The sequence below is a fragment of the Folsomia candida genome, unplaced genomic scaffold (genome assembly GCF_002217175.1).
Source record: "Folsomia candida strain VU population unplaced genomic scaffold, ASM221717v1 Fcan01_Sc001, whole genome shotgun sequence".
In the NCBI taxonomy this organism is placed as follows: Eukaryota; Metazoa; Arthropoda; class Collembola; order Entomobryomorpha; family Isotomidae; genus Folsomia; species Folsomia candida.
In genome coordinates, this window is record NW_019091193.1 from 17,689,675 (window position 1) to 17,711,560 (window position 21,886).

General features: G+C 38.2%; 1 protein-coding gene across 3 annotated transcripts in view; it reads right to left on the reverse strand.

The window, feature by feature from the left end:
• Positions 1-21,886, reverse strand: part of LOC110843507 (lachesin) — a 42,311-nt gene that overhangs the window by 7,541 nt on the left and 12,884 nt on the right. For all 3 annotated transcript variants that reach the window (XM_035846245.1, XM_035846246.1, XM_035846244.1), the window contains exon 3: positions 750-847. In XM_035846245.1, coding sequence (XP_035702138.1) covers positions 750-847 — 98 coding nt within the window. The remainder of the gene's footprint in view (positions 1-749; positions 848-21,886) is intronic.

Consider the following 21,886-nt stretch of genomic DNA (forward strand, 5'->3'; position numbering starts at 1 on the left):
TGATATCATAATGCAACATTCCGTTGTGTAACTCGAATGAGCACGTTATGGGAATAATTGTCAACTGATGATACTCAAAGGTCTTGTGCAATGTCCGGTGCATGTAGTTTTTCGAGCCTTGAAACAGCCAGTTGCTTGTTAAGCTGTCTGCATGTACCCTGAAGCCACAAAGTAGATTCTTTGGGTTGGGGAGCGTGAATTTGGAATGCAAATTGGCACAATCTTTACAACCAACTAGGCAAAAGGGAGTAAAGAGAGTGGAGTGGAGTGATTTAGCAACATAAGAGATTCAATTACTGGGAGATGAACAGAGTTCAGCCGACTCAGCTGTACTTACGGGGCAGATAAATCCCTGAAATTCCTTTTTATTATACCCCTCTGCTCCCCATGCATAGCCCGACATGAAATAAAACGAGACTGTTGTGTATCATGCAACACTTAATTTACAGATAGATAACATGACAATGACGTTTCAAAAAGACGTGTACTTAGCGTAATCCGATTTGCTACTCGGGTACGTGAACGACTGCTTATTCAGATATCAAGTTATGCATGCAGCGACACATGGACAGATCGACTAGTATGCACTTTTTAGATTTCGTCCATGTCGTATTTGGGCGTTTCAGTAACTTTGTCACAGGTTTTTCGTCATAGCATCATCACAACATGAGTCTTAATAATAATGTAGAAAGTGTAATCACATAGTTGGTTAATTGTGCATGAAAATTTTTGCATAAATTTCTGCGTACCTTATAAGATCCCAAATTCTCCACAACGCAACTGAGTATCCCTTCTCGGTTGGACACGACTGTGACATTTTCCATTGGGCCAACGAAGCGTGGCATTTCTGTAGAATAAAAATGGGTTCAGTCGCACACATGTACATACAAATCCATTTGTGACAAAATCTCGAGTGGGCTCTCAATACTTCAATTTCAATAAATTTTAAAATGAGAGAATCTCAAGCCAGCAGTTCGTCCATAACGTTACAGTCATACGAAAGTTTCAAGAGACTTGCAAGTCTTATTATTTGCCTACATGTTATTGTTTACATAAAGATACGGATATGTGATATGATCCAATGAGGGAAGTCTGGGCCAGAATAAGTGAGATCATAAACCAAATTAAAGTACATCGTCACATTCACAGAGCATCGCATGTCAGAATGGCATCATGTCCAAAAATGAGGGAAAGTGAGCAACAGCCCACAGCAAAAGAGTCCATTATTTTTATTGTAAGCAGTGTTAGTCATATTTATGCCCTCGTAAATTGCTACTGCTGCAGCTTTGTTGTATTTTTATAAACAATTCATTCAGTGACTAGAAAATAAACAAGCCCAACTTTCTGCTTTCTTTACTCGAAAGAAAATAAAATAATCCATCTTATTTTCGTCCAGACAATTCATAACTCAATTGCCTATAACTTTCGTATTTTGTACCTTTGTCAACTTCGGGAAAGCGATCGGCTAGGATTATAATTAGAGGATTATTATTGGTGGACGGTTGTTAATATGGTATTGTTTACATATCTCGAATGTGATCTGTGGAACAAATTATCCTCAGCAATCGATACAGGACCCCGAGTTCAATACTGCTATATTTTCAAAAGGAAAGCCTGGTTTCTTAACAGTATATGTCAACGATAATTAGGAATGCGCAAAATCTGGCAATACGTATTATGCAATGTAGGAAGCCAAAAGATATGCCATACTTACTGAATGTCCTTAGCTATCATATATTTCAATTAGATTAGTAACACATATTTAACTTTTTAACCAATTTGTCTCAATCTGTGACCGGTATAAACCGGAGACTGACTTTCTGACTCCATGTGCGAGTTGGGACGTTGTATGTAAATAAGTAGATATTTAAGTTGTCCCTAGTTCTCCACTTTAGTGATGCCATGTAGCATGCATACCAAGAACCTGTAAATTATCCTGATGAGCATGGGCAGGTTGTAATGGTTGCATATTCGGTGGGCTAGACGGCTGTGATTTCTTACGATGACTATTTGATGGTACTTACGTCGCGTGACATGGAGACATTCACAACCGTGCCGCTTTCTCTTTCTTCCTCCCTCACTATCCTTTGTCGTGGCCCAGCTTAATGTACCTGCTCTGTTTGTACGCGAGACTAAATTCTACAGCAAAGTCCACCCAAAGAAAGTTTTATTGGGCGAAACTGGTCGTATGTAGAAAAAGTTGGTTTTAGATTGGGCTTGTTGGCGAAATCATGTGTTTCCTCACTCATGCACAAGCTGCACAACATCACATGACTTTATCAAGTTAACATTAGCCAAGAATCCATCGTCCCACCGGCAATAATTTCAGATCATAGAAATAATGTTTCCTGAAGTTGGAAAGATTCTGGGTCTAGCTTACATTTCAGAATTTATTTATTTATTTTGTAACAAAGCGCTAACAAGGTTTTTATTAGGGTTAAATTTAATGCACCACCGAATAAGCTGAAATTTACCACAAATTTAGACTGAATTCACCACCGGATGAATTTTTTCCAACTTTGGCCTTTTTAACCATATATTAGGATGGTGGTTACCACAAATTTAGATGAGCTGCCACTAACGTATTTCGTGAATACAGGATTATAAAACAATAATATAATTACAATAATCTCAAGGAATCATGGAAATTTCCTTATCGTTTCATGTGCATATGTATATATTTGTGTATTATTGACTAGACTATGGGCATGAGAACTGACTGAATATGTATTACCATTCGGCTGGTCATCACTCTCACAGTCAGTTGTCCTGCAGTTAGAATATATCCATCTGAACAAAAATTTTTAAAACCAAAGAAATGACGTGTTCCCAAGTTTTTAACTGGACAAGTGATGCCGATTCCTCTCTTTCCGAGGAAAATTCTCCCAAATCTAAAAAAACCCAGGCGTAGTTGCGAGTGGTCTGTTCTTCGTCAATTTGATAGTAAAAAAGAGGCAGAGACTTACTTAAAAGAAGAGGGACAATGGATTTATCACTGTAAATATTCTACTGAAGAAGGAGTAACCGTGAAGTACAATTGTCGATCTTCCTCTGCATGTTCTGCCAAACGGAGACTAATTTTGAAGGCCGTATCTTCCATTGTCGAACTTCAAGCCACCATAGAACAGCATGACCATGCTTTAAAAAAGCAAAAAGGTACGTACCTCAGACTCCAAGCTATTCATGTATGTGCATTTAAAGTTGAGTAACGAACGTTTAATATTATCTTAGGCATCAGCCAAAATATGAAAGATGAAATTGTCAAACTGGTGGAGAGAGGGATTAATAAACCAAAAATGATTCTGACCGAGTTACGTAAAATCAATGTAATAAACCCGACCACAATCCAACTAAAAAACTTTTTGGCGTATTATTTTAAATTTCTATTCGAAGGCCTTAAAAAGGGAACGAAAGGAAACTTGGATCCGAAAGTGCTAGTTGCAGATTCAGCTCAGACTATCACCATTGGGTTTGAAGATGTCTTCGGAACAGACTACAAAAGGGTGCACTGCTGGTTCCATGTAACTTCAAACATCGATAAAAAGCAATCGCTAGTTAAGGATCGAACAATTTGGCAACAATTAAGGCAGGACATAATAAGGCTTCAATTAGCTCGGTCCCCTGAGGAGTTTGAGGTCGCAAAAAGTTTGTGGATAAAAAAGTACTCTGCAGACGCAACTCAAGATTTTGTGAATTACTTCAGAGATGAATGGCTAAACAGCCGAACAAACTGGTATGAAGGATACGCCCCTGGGTACCCGTCCACAAATAATGGACTTGAGTCAACCAATGCTTGGATTAAGCAGCAAAGCACCTTCAGGGCAAGGTTGCCAATGGGGGAGTTCATTTCCTTCATGTTAAGCCAAACCAAAGATTGGTCGTAGCAGAGGGACCCAATACATGAGAACCATAAAACTTTTGCAGAAGTTCCCATTATCTCACTCAGGCTGGAGACCGATGCTTTCAATTGGAACAAATCAAAACCAAGTACAAGGTATAAGACATCTGAAGATGAACTTTATGTCAGGCATTATTTTGTATCTGCTTCAAATCAACCTCCTTTGAAAGAGGATGATGTTAAAAAGTACTTGCGAATGAATACGAACAAATCTTGGAGAACTTTCGACTCGTACGTGGCCAGCACCACAAGATTATGGATGGTTAAATTCCACACCAATCAATGGACTAATTCCACATGTTCATGTCCCGTTTACTTAAAAGAACATGTTTGTAAGCATATACTTGGTTTAGCAATTCAGAATACGCTTTATGATGTTCGACCGGAAGCCAAAACCGTTCCATTAGGTGAAAAGCGTAAAAGGGGTAGGGTTGCGAAAGCTAAAAAAAGCGCTCATTGTTATTTAATTTCAGGTGTATTTTTAAAAAAAGACGTCAAAGATTATAAATAAATAAATCATATTGTAAATTAAATATTGTATTTATAATTCTATACCCATGAAATACGTTAGTGGCTGCTCATCTAAATTTGTGGTAACCACCATCCTAATATATGGTTAAAAAGGCCAAAGTTGGAAAAAATTCATCCGGTGACGAATTCAGTCTAAATTTGTGGTAAATTTTAGCTTATTCGGTGGTGCATTAAATTTAATCCTTTTTATTAGCCATTGGCTGGACTTGTACTCAAGAAATTGTTTACCAAAAATGCTAAGCATTATGGATGAAGATCTACAGTTTACATATATCGAAATATCCATCGAATAAGTGATATGCATATCATTTACATCTATGTATCACAATGCATATGCTTTGTATTGTTAGTAAACGTGGCCCCTGCAGACAAACTAATTTTTTAAATGGTAGATATCCAATTTTGTGATGTGTTTAATATAATGAAGCAATCATGTTAGAGGTTCAGAGATGGTGCATGTTGTTACACAGAATTTTTCAAGCAACAAGGAAGTCAACAAAATTTAATAGTAAAATCAATATGTTGACAGCAATTACAAATTCGTAACTTTAATAATAATATAAAAATAACTGTATTTGCATGTGATGTTCATCGATAAGGACAGTAATTTGATTGCATTAGACATGACGAAATGAGCAAAATGACAATCAGAATACGCAGAATAATGACAAACAATAACATTTGTAATAGAAAAATCCAATTCATTCCATTCCATCGGAAAATGGAATTGAAATCTGTAGCAAACAATCCATCTGCTTATATTGTCATTGTCCTTTATGAATAGATACGAATTGATTTAACTAACTCCAACCATTTTCACCTAATTTTTCAGGAATCCTGGTATAAATGACTTCAGAATGATTTGACAGGTAAAAAAATTGAACGCTTCGCTCAGGCTCAATGAAACTTTAATACATTAACATTTTGCAACAAAGGATTTTCCTATAATTGAAATGTCATTATTACATCTGTTGTTGTACACACGTGAACATGCAAACACATGACATTTGTTAAACTAATTTAAAACCAACCAAAGGCAAGAATACATTCAACTCAATTTTATTCTAGCGACAAAAATGTATTTGACGAACTGTTCCGTGACAGAACAAAGCATTAAATCCTTGGTTTGACATGTGAAGGAAGGGTTGGCCAAACCCTCCCTTCCCAAAATAAGTAAACCTACAGGGTAGACTTGGCATAGCCCGAGCAATACATTTTTGTTCCGTCTGCTTAACAAAAAAAAGTACGGAGAAAAATTGACTCCAGACCAGATTTATCGTCAAGTTCTAACTCGAGATCATTCGTGGGAAGGACTAACACCTCTGGAGGGCAGTTTCTTTGTACTGTGCAGATAAAGGTACAGATCCAGCAGATTTCTTTGAGTTTCACTTTGCACCTCTGTTGAACCAAACGGACCGAATCCGATGTACCCTCAAACTAAAAATACTCAATTGAATCAACTTCGCAGAACTTTAGCAAGTGTTTTTGTTTCCTTCCTTAAATGTTTCAGATTGTGTATTGTTTTACCACTCACTTAAGAAGTGCGGTTCAAATTTACTCGGCCATTTTATTTGCTGCAGTGTTTGCTCAAAGCCACAATGTTTAAATTTTTAACTTTATACCGGAAACCTTCCCTATATTTTATTTGAACCAATGGTCATCGAATGGGTAAACCCTACTCAACATTTTTCATCTGATGTGTAATTCTGATACCGTGCATCCCTGACTAAAACTTATGCAAATAATTGAATCTTTCATTCAGACAAAGCCATTCATATATTGCTTAAACCACCAGAATTACCCACAGCTCAGATAATTGAGTGGCATGTCCATTGTTGTGTGGGATTAAAGGTCAAATAATTCCATTACAGCACCCAGAATTTAATGGCAAAACTCACCCATTTTCTAAACAACCCTTCGCACACACAAGTACAAAGCATCACACAACTGATATGTCCATCTTCGTCTTCAGACCAGCTTTTATGGTATCCATCATCGGAGAAAGAACTGTTATTCCCAGAAATATTTGGTAGGAACATCTTTTAACGATGAAATGTATAAGTAATGCATTTCAGTTCAGTGGGCGAACTAGTGTAGAATCCGAGGTAGACATAATATCTATATCGCCATGCATTCAGTCGACGGCATGGCATTTGAGTTAGACTTTCACTCCGAACATGATCCATTTTCCACTGTTTTTTCAGCCTCCCTTTAACTCGGATGAATGGAGACGGAAAGAAAGTCGGAATGTGAGCATATTCAATTTCATACTGGAAGTGCGTTCGATTTCCAATTTTAAAAGGGCAGGAGATGAGATAAATAAGAGGAGGTCTCAAAGTCAGGATAGTTTCCTTCTCTTTTACTCAATCGAATCAGACAAAGGAACTTCCTTACCAACTGCATGTCTCGTACATATCCTAGAAGCAAATCTCGTCCATCTCAAATATATCAAAACAGACAAGAAAAATAAAGGTTGTTTGTGGACGAGCAGAATTTTAAAATATGAAATATGTCAAGATTTATTCTCTCGAATGAAAGCGGAGACGCATATGTTGACCTCTTTTGTTTGTCGTGGCCATTAAATACATGGATCAAACTGGTTCAGAAAAAGAGTCAAGTTGAGGAAATAATTGAAAACTCGGGATATTTACAGGTTTAGTAAATATATGTATGGGTGAACTGGTATTCTTTGCGAGAAAACTGCAATAAGTAAATATTTCAGCAAGTTCCACCAGGAACAACAAATTCATCTGGTTGAGGCCTATTTGATAACGTGCGAGTATTATAATCACAGAAGGAAAGCCGACCGAGAGTAATGAAAAGTGATTTTTGTTCTGAATAATTAATAGAATGAGAGCAAGCTAATAAAGATGTTTATGGCAGGTCGGACTGGAACCATGCAAGTCCATTTGGTACGAAAGGCTGGAACTCGGTGGTGGTCAGTCTCCATTTCACGGCATCTCAATTATTCATCCCTCGACATCCATTTACTTCCCATATCACAATTAGTGAGCATAAAGAAGGAAACGACTGTCTGATGAATCGTGAAGCTCCTGCGACGACTTTTCTACTACTGCACAATCAGCGAGCTAAGTGAAAGTGTGGACATTACTTTCTCTTCTGTATATGTATATTCACGTGCCTTCCCATTGTGCATCCACGCTTCCGTCCATTTTGAGGCACCAAATGATAAAACATTTTGCTCGTCGTGTCCTGGTGTGCGAGCTTAAATTAAAACTACAGGACATCACAGTCAATGTCATTTGTTGGTGGAAGGGAAATGTCTTCGTAGGCTGATAACTTTCCCACCTTTGGTGATCCAAATGTATCAGTTGAGCATCAAGCTAGGCCATTACCTCAATAAACGCAGGGCAGCCGGAATTGATTTCTAAAATTTTGTTTGGTGAGACATTCAAGAATGTTCTTTTACAAGCTTCTTGTTTTTGAACGTTTAAACCAACTCCAAACCGAACATTCGAAATTCAACAAATCCAGAATAATTTAGGACAAATCAGGAACAAAGTCTTGTATGGCGTGGTGTTATTGATGTGCATTCAGTGTTACGGACTAACACTGCCTAAACTTATTTTGACAGAACACGCACTTTATTCGAGTAAACGAGCTGGCGAAGGAACGGCTTCTTGGGCCTCTCTCTCACCCTCTATCACAAAGTTACACACAAATCAAATATTCCTTCCAATAAGTGTGATGTTACATTGTTTCCCTATTTACTTTGAACAACTGACTGGAGAAAATCGTCCTTGTTATTTCGTTTTTTTCTTGCTCCATAAAGTTGCACACGATTCAAATGTAGGTATTTAGAAAATATTTGATAGCAGCGCATATTATTTTTCGGAGAAGCCAAGAAAGGCATATCAATATTATATGGGTAACATAATCTTTATTATGTAACATGTTTTTTCATCAGTGAACTTCCGTGGTGTATAAATAAAACTGGGTGGGTTTTTGCTGGTAGGAAAAGATGATGAAGAGGAAGTGGGAAGATCTGGAGTAGATTATAAGTGTGAAATCTTTCACTTTTTCACCAAACTTTCTTCTTGGTGACTTTTATGTGGCAGGCAAAAAGCCACACACTCCAATTCTTTTCCCTTGGCATTACTCCTCAAGTTGGGACAACAATAAAGTTCCAGTTTGGTTTATGTTTCAGGATTGCATGTCATCTTTTCATACTAAATGCGAATAAAATATAGCAATACCACACCCAACCGGACTCCAAACTGACTGAGCCTCACAGCTCCATTAATACAAATCCTAACTAGACCTCATTCTAATCTGAGGGACATTCGTAGTACATATCTGCATACAGTTAAAAATTAGAAATCCGTAAATTCGACTCTTCGAATATCATCTAGACGAAAAACACTCGTCATCCAGACTTTACTGGTTTCAGAACTTTTCTTTCTCCAGGCAAGGAGCATGTAAGCCGCGAGTTGTGCTCTTTCTCTCGAGTCAACTATAGAGATTTATTTATTTATGGAAATTTCCTCCAGTCAAGCGACTCTTCTTCTTGGAACGAACAGGACAACTTATTCACAGAGTTCTCAGGGTTTCTTTGAGAGAAGCACTTTCTCCGTATTTCATTAGCTTATTACTCCTACAGCACTTTCAAGAATTTTTACAACCATTAGACAGACGCTGATCATCAAATAGCAGCTGTAACAATGTCATGCAAAAACCATCTTCAGAAGAGATACGTAACAATTTGAGTCATTCGTAAAGTGCATCGCATTCACGGAATTAGCAACTAATTGGCAAGACCAGAAAGTCCAATTAGTTATTGCAACGCATTCTGCAATTAACCACTTTTAATGCGATAATTATGTACATGCCGTAAAAATTAGTGACAAGTCTCAACCACTCCATCATAAACTTGTTCTAAAATTGGTAATATAAAGAGCCCAGTCGTGGAGAAAGTATGTGGATGTTCAAATTAGAATGGAGTCTCTCATCCGTCGTGGTTTGTCACTTGGAGAGAGTCGGAATTGAATTACAGAGGGACGACGAAGAAATGGCACCAACTGCGCTAACTACCCACTCAAGTCAAGGAGGACGAGAATGTCAGACGAGAATTGTGAGTGACTCCGAGGGTGGGTGGTTCGTTCCTCCTCACTCCTTCGACACACAATATGCACTACAGCCTGAGTGAAGGAAAGTGATTGAGAATCCTGTAAAATGAAAGAGGAGGGCGTCTTAATTTATTCGATTACACGGGCTCTGATAAAATCCAATTATGTTGTAATTATTTTTACTTCTGGCATTTCCTTTGGCATTTGAACAATAATGCACCGACTGACAGTTCACACAGTCACTACTTGAAAGAAAAATCCCTTACTAAATATCTAAAAAAATAGACTTTTAAATTTTCAGAATATTCTTTAGTACGACTTTGACATGTCCAAAGTCAAATTTTAATACATAGATTAATACATAATACATACATCTAATACATATTAGATCTAATACATATTACATCTAATACATCTAATACATACATTTAATACATACATCCCTCAATGAGGGATTTCACGTCAAGTTCGTAACCTACGTAACTGCGTTAGGTTTGTAAGTTTACACACTCTTGACGTGAGTTGATTTTATAAACGTTTTCGAAAACATTTTTTAGTGAAAAAAATATCGCATATAAAACGTCATCAAAATGTTGCTAGCCAACTTTATCCTACCTTACACCAAATGACATGCAATTCTTTTTGAATTTTTTTGCCTAAAATATCAGTTTTTCAGGAATTACACAGCCATTTCATAGGTCACAAAATTCTATAATATACCAAAATCATCGTAAGATCAAGACCGATCGATTGACACCCCACTGGATGAAGTGTGTCAATTTAGCCCGGATTTGACATTTGGGGGCTGGTCGGGTAGCGACAAATATTTTCGGCTGGCAGCAATCTTTTGTAAAATAATTAAATTAATTTGCATTTGCGGGACGAGATCACAAAAAATTTACAATAGACAATTCGTCTCTAAGACAATTTCAACCGAAAATGTAAATATCAAACTCGAATTATTTACGAACTTTTGTTTACGAACCAAAAACATGCGTTTGAAGTGCGTAAGTTTCGTAAAAGTTCGTAAGTCAATTTTCCTTAGAAATGTGTGTAAAAGTTCGTAAAAGTTTGTAAGCTTACAAACCTTACGCAGTTACGAAGGTTACAAACTGTGACGTGAGTTCCCTCATTGTTTCATGCTGGTCAGAAAACTATTCTAAACCGTCTGTAGAAGGGTGTGTGACCGTCAATTTACTTGGTTATCAAAGGTCCGCAAAGTTGATTTTATTACACCTTAAAGAGGCTGATGGGACAAATATTTACTTATCTCACGTCCCATGTTTACTGCTAAACTGAAACACTTTGTTTACATACACACAATCAAGCAGAACAAGTGGTTCTGAACTGTTTGTACTGCACAACCTCGAACGACGAGGAACAAAAAGGACGGGGGAGCGCAGAGTACAATCTCAACTTGCAGGGAAATAGTAACTCAATATAATTACTTTGCCCAAGAGGAATTTCAGGTAGTGGAATGCGTAGGATTTATGAGATTCGTAGAAAAAGTAGTTTGAACCGGTGCTAAACATGAACTAAATAAGAATGATTATTTTGTTATCATTTCATTTCCGATGTGCTTTTCTGCCAGAACTCAAGATGCTCTCGGCTGCCTTTCTTCCCCTGTTTGTTTTGTGTAATCAAATGTCAAAATCTAGGAAACAAGGAGCTCTTCTCTGCTGAGATCGAAAACAAATATTTTTACAACGCGATAATGATGCTCTCCTTTTACCAAAAGAGAGAGAACGACGGCGAGAGGGAGACAATTTTGCCCACTTCTTCCTCCAAGAAAGATTAAATTTCTTTGTTTGAACTGCCGGCACTGCTTGTCCGCAGGAACTGCTTGTGACTTACATGAATAATATATTCCGCCGTTTAAGCCCTTTTGCCCTTGTAGGTGAAAAATGATGATAGTTGCATGTATTTCCGCCTATACGTATTTACCTTGGCTGCTGAATGCGTAGATTTAATCTCGTCTTTCCTTGTTCATAATAAATTGATGCAATATTCTGAATAATGTGAATACAAGCATCGGCGTGTATACATGGATATTTGAAAAATTAATGTGCCCATGTGAACCCTGTTTCTAAGCTTGCTTTACCTGTCAGTTGCAGGTGATTATCAGAATTGGAATGCTTATCTGCTTTAAATCATGCGGAACACATAAATGGTCTAGTTATCCAGGTCTCATCCGTCCTTTCCTGGGTAAAACCAGTGAAATAAGTTGGGTTACAAAGCTGTTCCTCTTCATTGGATCATAGACAAACGACGTTCTCCACAATTTTGCAACGGTTTGGTTTGGCAGTCATGTAGGAAAAGGAGATTTTAGCCTCAGGTGGTTTACCCTTTCCAGCCTTGGCTTGTTTGTAGATTGGATATCTCGGTGAAATTTGGTCCTGTGTCTTGAACCCCATTGCAACGAGATAGGTGGTTGCTTGGTGGGTGGAGGCGGTTAGAGTGAGATGCAGGCAGAAGGGAGAAAGTACGTGCCTTTATTCAGTTTTGGCAAACAATTTAGTTTGAACATGAACAAGTTGCGTCACTTTCTCTTCCTGATTTACTCAATATTTTGATAAACTCAAGTTTTGAACGTGATAACAGAGCAGGAGTGCGGTGGTGGTGAGTGTATGTACAATATTCTTTCGACCCTGACAAGAGCGACTCTGCAATTTCAGTTAAAAATGAATGCGAACAAGACTATCAACAAATCCTATGTGTACATATGCTATGACGTAAACGAGGAAAAAAAACATGCTTGCATTTACTCTGGCTGTGATGTTAACGAGTAGTGACCGGTTTAATAGACCTCATTTACAAAGTTGGTAATCCTTTAATTCTCTACCAATTTTCACCCACCTACACGCACCACCATTTCATTAATGTTCTCTCCCATGGAATGGATGCACGAGGAGCTAAATAGGTATATGCATTTCGACACAACAAACACCACCCCCATCTGATTAAAGCTCCTCGCCATAACATCACCGCGATACATTCACCCATGAGGACGGAAGGAGCGGAGGAAGAAGGAGAAGAAGGACCTATTTATCGGCTGGGGAGAGAATGGAGATAGAAAAAGTTAGTTTATCATTGTCCCAAAACCGAAATTAGTTTCGCCTTCGGATATTCTGCGAGCTGCTCTACTTTAGTTATATTAGTCATTGGCCCAGCTTAAAACTCGATTTGTTTGGACACACTCCAACCAGGAAAGAGATGGAATGGGGAAAGTTGAAAGTCTTGAGTCGAGAATTCCGTCCTTTTTTCTCCCTGCCTGGCAATGAAGCTGCTGTTGTGGAAAGAGGGGCAAATGCTATTTCGTTGGGATTAGGGAAAAAAGTGGATTACGTTACGCTAAGCTCATGGTCTATTAACAAGGACTTCCTAATTTCGTGGTGGCATGATTGTGGCAGGTGGTAAAACCTAGTCGACGGCCGTATTAGAATTAAGAAACAAAGGCAAGCAGCACAATATACATTGCAAACTAGGTTTTTGTCACAAATTAGTCAAGGAATAAATGAAGATGTTCAAACATTACGAGTTTCTACTTTTTCTGATGGATTGCGCTCAACTTTTAAAAATAAATAACACAAGTTTAAGAAAATGAGAGACACAAATGATACCAGTTTATCCTAAAAGCCGGAATTGGAATTATATGAGAGGATAAAAACTTTTCCTTGTATAAATAGTTTGTCATTAGTGCTGGTATAATTATCTCATTTACAATTGTAATTAAGGGAATATGAAATTTAATATAGCAATTTGCACTGAAAGTTTTTTACTCGGACTTGATGAAGTACGAGTCCATAGTTTAAACATAGCTTTCTCGTACATAGTTTTCTTCAGTTTCATGTCAAAAGTGAGGAAATAGGACGCTGGACTAAATTCATGCACGTAAATGTAGAAATACCCATTTGTTAAAAATACTTACATCTCACACCAATTGAATAAGCAGATAAGGTAGATAATGCATATTCAATGCTGAATATGCAAATTTTTCTACACGGGACAATTTTCAAGTACAATACAATTCGAGTTCTGCATACAGTACAATTCGTGCATCTCGTCGTCTAAGGCAAGCTCGGCCTTAAACCGAGAAAAGTAGAATGGAGATGACATGTAGGAAGGGAAAGGAAACCAAAGAGGGTGGGTTCTTCCTTGACTAATGAGAAATAATTACTCTATGTACGAAGCAGAGACTTGGCTGACAGACAGACAAACATTTATTTGCTATCATACCACCGAGCAGAGACTTAAGCCAAATATATTAGGCATTTAGATTTGCCCTTTTTGAGTATAATGTATCCACAAGTAATTTAATCTGGAAGAGAGCAGAAGAGAAGATTTGGAGGAAAAGAAAGAAGCAATGTCTGGCAAAGGACGAGGGTTGCGTTGCTTGCAGTGGGGACGCTGGATGTGAATGAAATTCGTGTATTTATTAATCTCCGCACAAGCAATGACAATGACAAAACCGGATGGACTTGTAGCTGCCAATGCTAAAAACTAAAAAAATGCATTCACCTTATTCTTCTCAAGTCTTGTTTTTCTAGCTTCAACTCACGTCTACTTACACTTGTAAAATTAAATAATCTTTTTTTGTATTTGGATCAAAATTCCACATTCGCTTTGACATTTAGCATGTTCATTTAAGAAAGTGGCAGAGGCAAAAAAGAATGAATGGAAACATATCCGCCTCCAGTGACGCCCAGGATCATCATGTCCAGCAAATCGAACCATCCTGCCCCTCATGACTGTGACTGGAAAACACGCTTCAACATCTTTTATAAGAAAGGCCAAATACTTCCTTATTTTATAAGCTGTCTCAATCCCACACGAAAATGGCGAACAAACGAATGGACATCGTCTCTTAACCCTCGTTACTATCTGCAAGTAAATTTTCTGCGAGACCTCTCACTCAACCGCATTTTCTAACTCTGAACCACTCCTTTGCATTCTGCTGTGGTGTGTACGGCAACTAAATTCATTCATACTCGTTGCTCGTCGAGGAGTAATAGGGTGCAAGCCAAGGAACTCAATCTAGTTTCAGGGTGACCGAACCGGACATCACATCACTTACCTCCCCGAGATTTCCGCTCCTTTCACCCCCGAAAGAATTGGATAAGGAACCAACCGCATTAAGTATATGAACATGCATCGCTAGTCTGTTCTGTGATGTACATCACATCTGCCCATCAAATATAAAGCAGTTGCATGGTCAAGTAACATGCATGCAAGACAGTAACATGCGGCAGTAAATCCAATGAATTCCAACCCCACCTCGTAACATGCGATAAAAAATCTGAAATGCGAACTGACATACGTTGAGTTGAACTTGTACATATGACTTCATTTTAACATCCAGTAAAATTTCATCTGGGTGGTAGCTGTTGATTGATGCCAGTCATACTCAAGAACCAAAACCATTCAAAGTGATGAATTCTCCACAGATCCAAAAAAATCCTGAAATCTTACTTGAAACAATAAAGCTACTTTCTAGAAGTTCAACAAAGCTAACATTCGAATATATTTTTTCCTCCATTTTGGTTTAAATTCTACAAGCAAATTGATATTTAAACACTGTCTCAAATATACCCCAATCCACATAAGAACCCGAACTATCCAGCTCACTTGAGCTTGGGTTTATCAAAAAGTTTGTGGAATGGAGAAGATACGAGTTCTTTTCGTCGAAATGGAGATTGATACGGGAGATTTGGGGAATTTTTCTTTAATTTTTGTGGTTGTCCTTCTTTGGTGAAATAGAAGCAGGATCATGTCAAACGCATCCACCCCTCCATTTGATGATGAAACTTTCCCCACCCGATGCACCGCTTTCGCATTCATGAAAAGAAATAGCTGTCTACTTTTCAGATGACTTTCTCGTTCCTTTCCATTAATTCCTGATATGTGAAGAGCATGAAAGCTTTTTTTTATTTCATGGCTTTTGACTTAATATTTTTAGTTTTGTAAATCAATTATGCCCTTAAATTTGGAAAATTATAAATAAATATTCGAGTGTTTAAGCTTTCTTCACGCAACAACTATTAGAAATATGTACGTATAACTTGGAACGTATTTACCCTCCAGTATATAAATATTCTTACTGTTTCGTCGGTAAATGTCAAGTATCATGGAAAAAAGTTGCCTGCAACACCAGCCAGGGATTCGAGATTAACTTTAGCTTAGGTAAGTTTCTCTTGTTTCTTTTACGCTCTGGCGAGATGAGAGGGTGAGTCCATGCCCAAAGTATTAACTTAGCTGTATATGTACGTGTGTATGTAGTTGGCAATATGGGGAGTCCGTCATCTTGGATCTCTTTCATATGGGGTGGATATTTCCTAATTTCATTCCTTCTATTGGGATTTGGTTGATACGACGCGGATGTGACCATACCATGACGGCTGGTTATACGCCAACGGGGACGGACTTTAGCTATACATATGTGTCTCCTCTTTTCCACCCTTACTTACATCATCATCAAAACAAGAGTGATTTTATTTCTCTTCTTTACATTGCCATCTCGCTAACCCCAAATATAAAATTATCATGTCCTGCGATCATTCAGTTCCTGAAATGCTACAATTACAACTTTCCTCGATTTCCTCTCTGGAAATTCCATTGCGAACATAGTGCTTCGTCATCTCGCAGGAATTTATAAATATTTTCTTAGATCCTTACTTCCGAAGTCCAATTAAAAATTTCTTCAATGATCTTTACGAAAATTACGTAAGAGAGGAACGACTTCTTGAGTATGAAAACTTATCATTCTGCTGCGTAGAATTACCAACGCACTAGTGCATCACCTTGTTTTGTCACTCTCACCCGGTCGTTTTCATTCATTAGAGATTCCTTTCACATTTTACGACTCTGACCAATCCCTCATTACTTGGTTCGTTATCTCGTCCCGCAGTATCACAAAGTCTATCCATTTATACAATTAATCGCAAAGGAAGTGTTTCCCTCTCCCGACACCACACGGCCAAACCACCCCCAGCAAGTCCCATTCTCGACTGCCTCGTCTTCCACCCCATTAGTTAATCTATCACAACTATCCCCATGCTCTCCCAACCGTAAAATTTCTTTGCCGAACCTACTTTGGTCTACGCAATGTTAGCTGCTTCATTTAAGAATAAGAACACTGTTGTTATATTTTATTTAGAAATGTCCCCATTTGCCAAAGAATTCTCCACCAGGGTACATTGATTCTCATTTCATTTTCAGGCTAAAACGGCACAGGAGACTTGAGCAACGGAGGGACACGCTCCTGCACCGTGTTTTAAATGTAGATTGATGTGGCCCTTGTGATTTGCAGGGTGATAAGTCATTCTCCAGGTTATTATTATTGACAGACCCTCAGCCTCTCACAACAGACCCAACAAAAATCGACGTTCAGAAGATAAGACAAATAAATATACTGTTTCTAAGAATTTTACGTTCAGCCTCCCCCTCATTCCTTGTCCTCCTCCTGCGAGCACCGACGGGAAATCAGGGACGACGGAGTCTCTTCTTCTTGCATTAGTCATCCTAGAGTCCAGGTTTATTATTATTTCATCCGATCCAATCATTCATGTATCGAAATTTGCAGAAATTGAAGGGGCTAAGTTCAAACAACTGCGAGCCCATTCTTTCCTCTGGTGAATATAATGAGGAGACGATCTGGACGTTTCCCACATGAGTCCTGGGTGGGTTCATTGATTCTTTATGGTTCAAATGAAAGCTTTATACATACATTATACACGGCAGGTTGAACCGATCTATTTCCATGCACTGTTGGCAGTCCTGCATACGTATATTCAGGGGCAGTTATACATGAATCCACATAATGATGATTCGACATAACTCCCTGGTGTTATTCTTTCTTTCCCTCTGTTCCCGTATCCTTTCTCTGTTTGCTGCAGATTGTTGACCCATGGGATCTCATTTGCAGAAGAGGTTTACAGTTCTTTTTTAGTCTTTTCGTTCTTTTCAACCTCGTTATTTTATATTTTTCACGATAAGGCCTTCAACATACGACCCTAAAATACTCGAAAAGTTTACTACATAATTTCTCTCCTGAATCAGTAGGACTGATCACTGCAGTATACGCACGGTGGAAAGTATGCATATGCTGATCATATAGTGATCTTTCACCACACCACATTTGGCTGGAGAAGGCCTACAAGTCAGCTCAATTGGGAATATGTATTTGCTGCTGGATTCCAGAAGTAAAGTAAGTTATCAATTCCATATCACTTCAGCTTTTAGGCCGTGTTGTGCTCTAATCCTCCTCCAACCGAGAGGCTGAATGATTTCAACCCTCTCATCCACAGGGAAATGGGCTGAACTTACAAATGTCCATAAAAACTTTTAGATGCCGTCTTTTTTACGGCCTCTCATTATTTCACTCTGATACATTTCTCTTCCCATTTTCTTGGCCCATTTATTCTTGTCTTTATTCTCGGATAATTTCACTTGACTTTTCATGGCAGAATTATAGGGCGAATTAAAGGGTCGCTGTATGCGTACGTTCCCTGATTGAATGATAAACAATTATAGACGACTCGGCTCTGTTGCATCGGAATAATTATAAAAATAATTATAGATATTATAGTGCGCCACTAATTTATCTAACGGAATTTGTATCGCCAACTTTTAACAGCGTGTTAAATAAGTATCTTATAAAAATGTCTTCTCAAAGTTGATTGTCATTTCCTCCCATTCTATTGATTGGGAGTCTAACGCTGCAGCATCATCACAGTCGTTACTATTAAGTAGGACTCGATAGTTTACTTTCTTATCCTGCCATTGTTTGAGGACAGCCTGGTCAAGTTAACTTACCTTCTTGTTGAATGGATTGACCAAGGAAAGTTGGTGAAGTAGAACAGGATCAAGTAAATTCGGAAGGATGGAGAATGGGGTGAAGTCGGCGAAGTTTGGGGACGTGAGAAAGTGAGAGAGATGAGGTGACTGGACAAATGGAATGTGGTAGAAAGTAAACGAGATTCTCTCAATGGCTGCATTTCTTTTCCCCATCGAAAAAATTCGACGTGGCGAGATAGTTTTCTCAAATGGAGAAAAGCGGCCAATTTTTTAGTCATGTGAGAGAATGCGAGAAATTGGACATATTATAAAACTGAGAATCGTGCCTCCTACATATTCGAGCGAGTGAGATCTGTTAATTACTTGCGCCTTCTTGTTGCACATATACGGATACGGCTAAAACATGCAAACATTCAGTACGAGAATGGGCGGGTGGGTTGCCTGGAAGTATGTAGTTCGACAACAAACACGCACTTCAGCAGTCGCGGAAGAAAATAAACGACGGAGGAGTCAGCGAGGAGACAAAAAGAAGAATGTGCATCTCCCTCGGGAGAGAAATCTCAATCCTCCCTCTGCTCTTTTTCTCCCCGAATCTGCAATCTGCGAAGACATTACACAAGGAGAAAGATGGACATAAACCCTCCACTCTCAAGAGTGCAGACTTGTAACACGAGAAAGTTGTGTAGGTCGCACTCGAACCCTCAACAACTGCCAGGCAGGTAGAGACTCCTCCACCGCTTTTGCATGCTTAGTACGTGCAGTACACATGGCTTCGGATAAGATGGGATCAAGACATCACGACAAAGATTTGAAAACAGCCTTTCTCTGGAAAGTGTACATTCAACGAGAATGCATACGCATTTATTTTTACTCATTTATTTACACCGTGGCACTAAAAATTGCACCTTCCCCAAGTGATTGTTCTACGTCTGTATGTATCATTTCGCAAAGTTAATTTCCTTTGCTTTATTTCTACACATTCGTAGAAAGAGAGACATATTAATGCTTTAGTCATAATGTCAACTATGAACTGGCATAAAATTGACAAAACCTGCAGCGTATGTATCTGTGTACTCTTACAAAAAGAAACCAAGTATTAAATGATCAAACACAAATTTTTTACATTGCTAGGAACTTATTCTGGAAAACTAGAAATTCGACATGTGCATTTCTGCGAATATTTCATGTTTCTCGCATCTACCTCACAACATTTCATGTACATAAGCACGTATGTATTATGCATTGTTTCTTCAGACAATCTTTACAAACTATCGATATCAGTCTGTAGCATCGAGAAAGATTACAGAAAATCGATTCCCACTATTTGAAATTAGTCCAAGAAATTTTTTCCAACCTTGTTTGTCCACGTTAGTGGCTTTACACTAGTTTTGTAACTCACTTTTTTATTTCATGACACACGGGAGAGTTTTTGAACCAAAGTGAGTACAGTTTGAATATTTGAGCGGAGGAGCGTTTTTTCTATATGCATTACGACATGTACTACCGTCACAACCACCACACATGCATGGAATAAACACAATTTGTTCGTTTCGCCTGAATGGTTACGACTGTATTACATGCGTCCATGTGTATGTGTTCCATTCGTCTAATGACAAGACAGCATGGGAAAATGGGAATATGAGCTGGCCCATGGCATGACCAGGATATGTTCATGCAAAAACAAGGCAACCGTCCTCTCATCCCCTTCGACCAGCTTTCAATACGACTTACTTTACATGGGAAAGTTGGGATATGTAGCAGGAGATATGTTCCAGTGCATGAAGAAAACAGGAAGAGGAGCGAACGAAGGGTCATGACACGACAACCATCAACAAAATCCAAAATCATGACTGACGACAACCAAGCCAACCTCTTTCGCCGAGTTCCACATCATCTGCCTGCACTCACTTTATTGCCTGCACATACCGACGTCGAGCACATGGACGGAGTCGCTGCTTTGTATCAAGATACTTTCACTTTGTTATTAATATATCACGAAAGGAAGGAGAGACAGGTACGGCGGAGAATGGGAGGGCCGAAGGAGGAAGGAAGGGAGAAAGTATGCTGAAGAACAAGGAATGCTCATTAGACCGAAACATACCAGATGGACCTGTCCCATCTGGATACCCTTTGATTTCGTCCCCAACCTTAAAATAAGGCAGATTCTATTGCAAGCTAAATAAAATAACAGCCAACCCAAGATGCATTCTGATTCCCCAATTCTTTCCTACCAGCTATTACAGAGGCAATAAGTTACATAATATATTTAATTTTTATGTAGTGAAGTCAATGAGGAAATCGTCAAATAAATCGACAAGTATTATGTCAATGTTTTGTTTCGTTCGGTATTACAGAATGAACTATGCTGAATATTTATTGACAATGTGTATGTAATCTTAAAGTGTATATGTCTTTTATGACTTTTAACCAGCATGTTTACGACCCGATTTGAAAATGCAAATTGCCTTGTCAAAATGCCATGAGGACTTATTTTTGGTGGTCCAATCCTAGTCAAAGTCACGATTCTGATTATGAAGTCAAGTAAAACTTTGCCCAACAATAAAAACGAAATCAGAAACCCATTAAATAATCAAAAGGTCATTTTCTTTTTGTACAACAAACCACATGAAACAGTTGGAATGAAAATTTTCCGTGTTACAAATATCCCACTAATTCACTTACTTTCATGCTTGAACAAGTCACAAATGATCAACTGACGTGTTATAGCTTACAATAAATCCATACTTTCACATTTTTGGGAAATATATAATAGTGCTTCCTAACAAAATCCAACATTGGCTTCAAGCCTACAGTCAGTCCCGTTCAAATTGGATTAATAAATACAAGAGTTTGTATTTTGTGTGTAAATCTAAGAGACAGACCAATATAATTCGAGTAATAAAGATACCCGTCTTTCTTATCACGATATGAGTTGTTTCTTCGGTCCATAACAATCCAAATTCAATCATAGTTCAAATCTGTCAAGCCGACTAGCTGCTTACGTGCTATTGATCGTGTGACACTGTACAAGTTCTGATGACAAATTATATAATTACATATTATTTTCTCGTATAGTCAGACATAGGGAGGGAACAAAACCAGTTTATTAATGGGAATTTGCACCATATTTGGCAAATTTATCACTGAATTTGCACTCCGAAACCTTTGTCAAGCTAATATGCAATACGAATGAAAAGTAGTAAATAAGTAGCCAACCATTCTGTTTGGAAATTACCAGTGTCCAGTGACTAGTTTCTCCTACAATTTCACAAATCACTGGTTTCACTTTTTAAAAGTATAGCTTACGAGGTATATGTTTGCTTTGTTCAACCTTCTCTCATGCTAATAAGACCAACTCTATAACTTTTCTCGATGTTGTGTTTTTTGTGCTGCACCAATACTTACTTGAATATATGTAAGTTGTTCAGGTAGGAATGGTTTGCCACCCAACTGAAGAAAGTTTTTCTTGAAACAAACAAATGTATGGACATATATCGTTGATTATGATATTGATGTAGTAATATATCCATAGGTCCATATTTTACTTGTGTCTGACGACATGAGAGGGTCGAAGAAA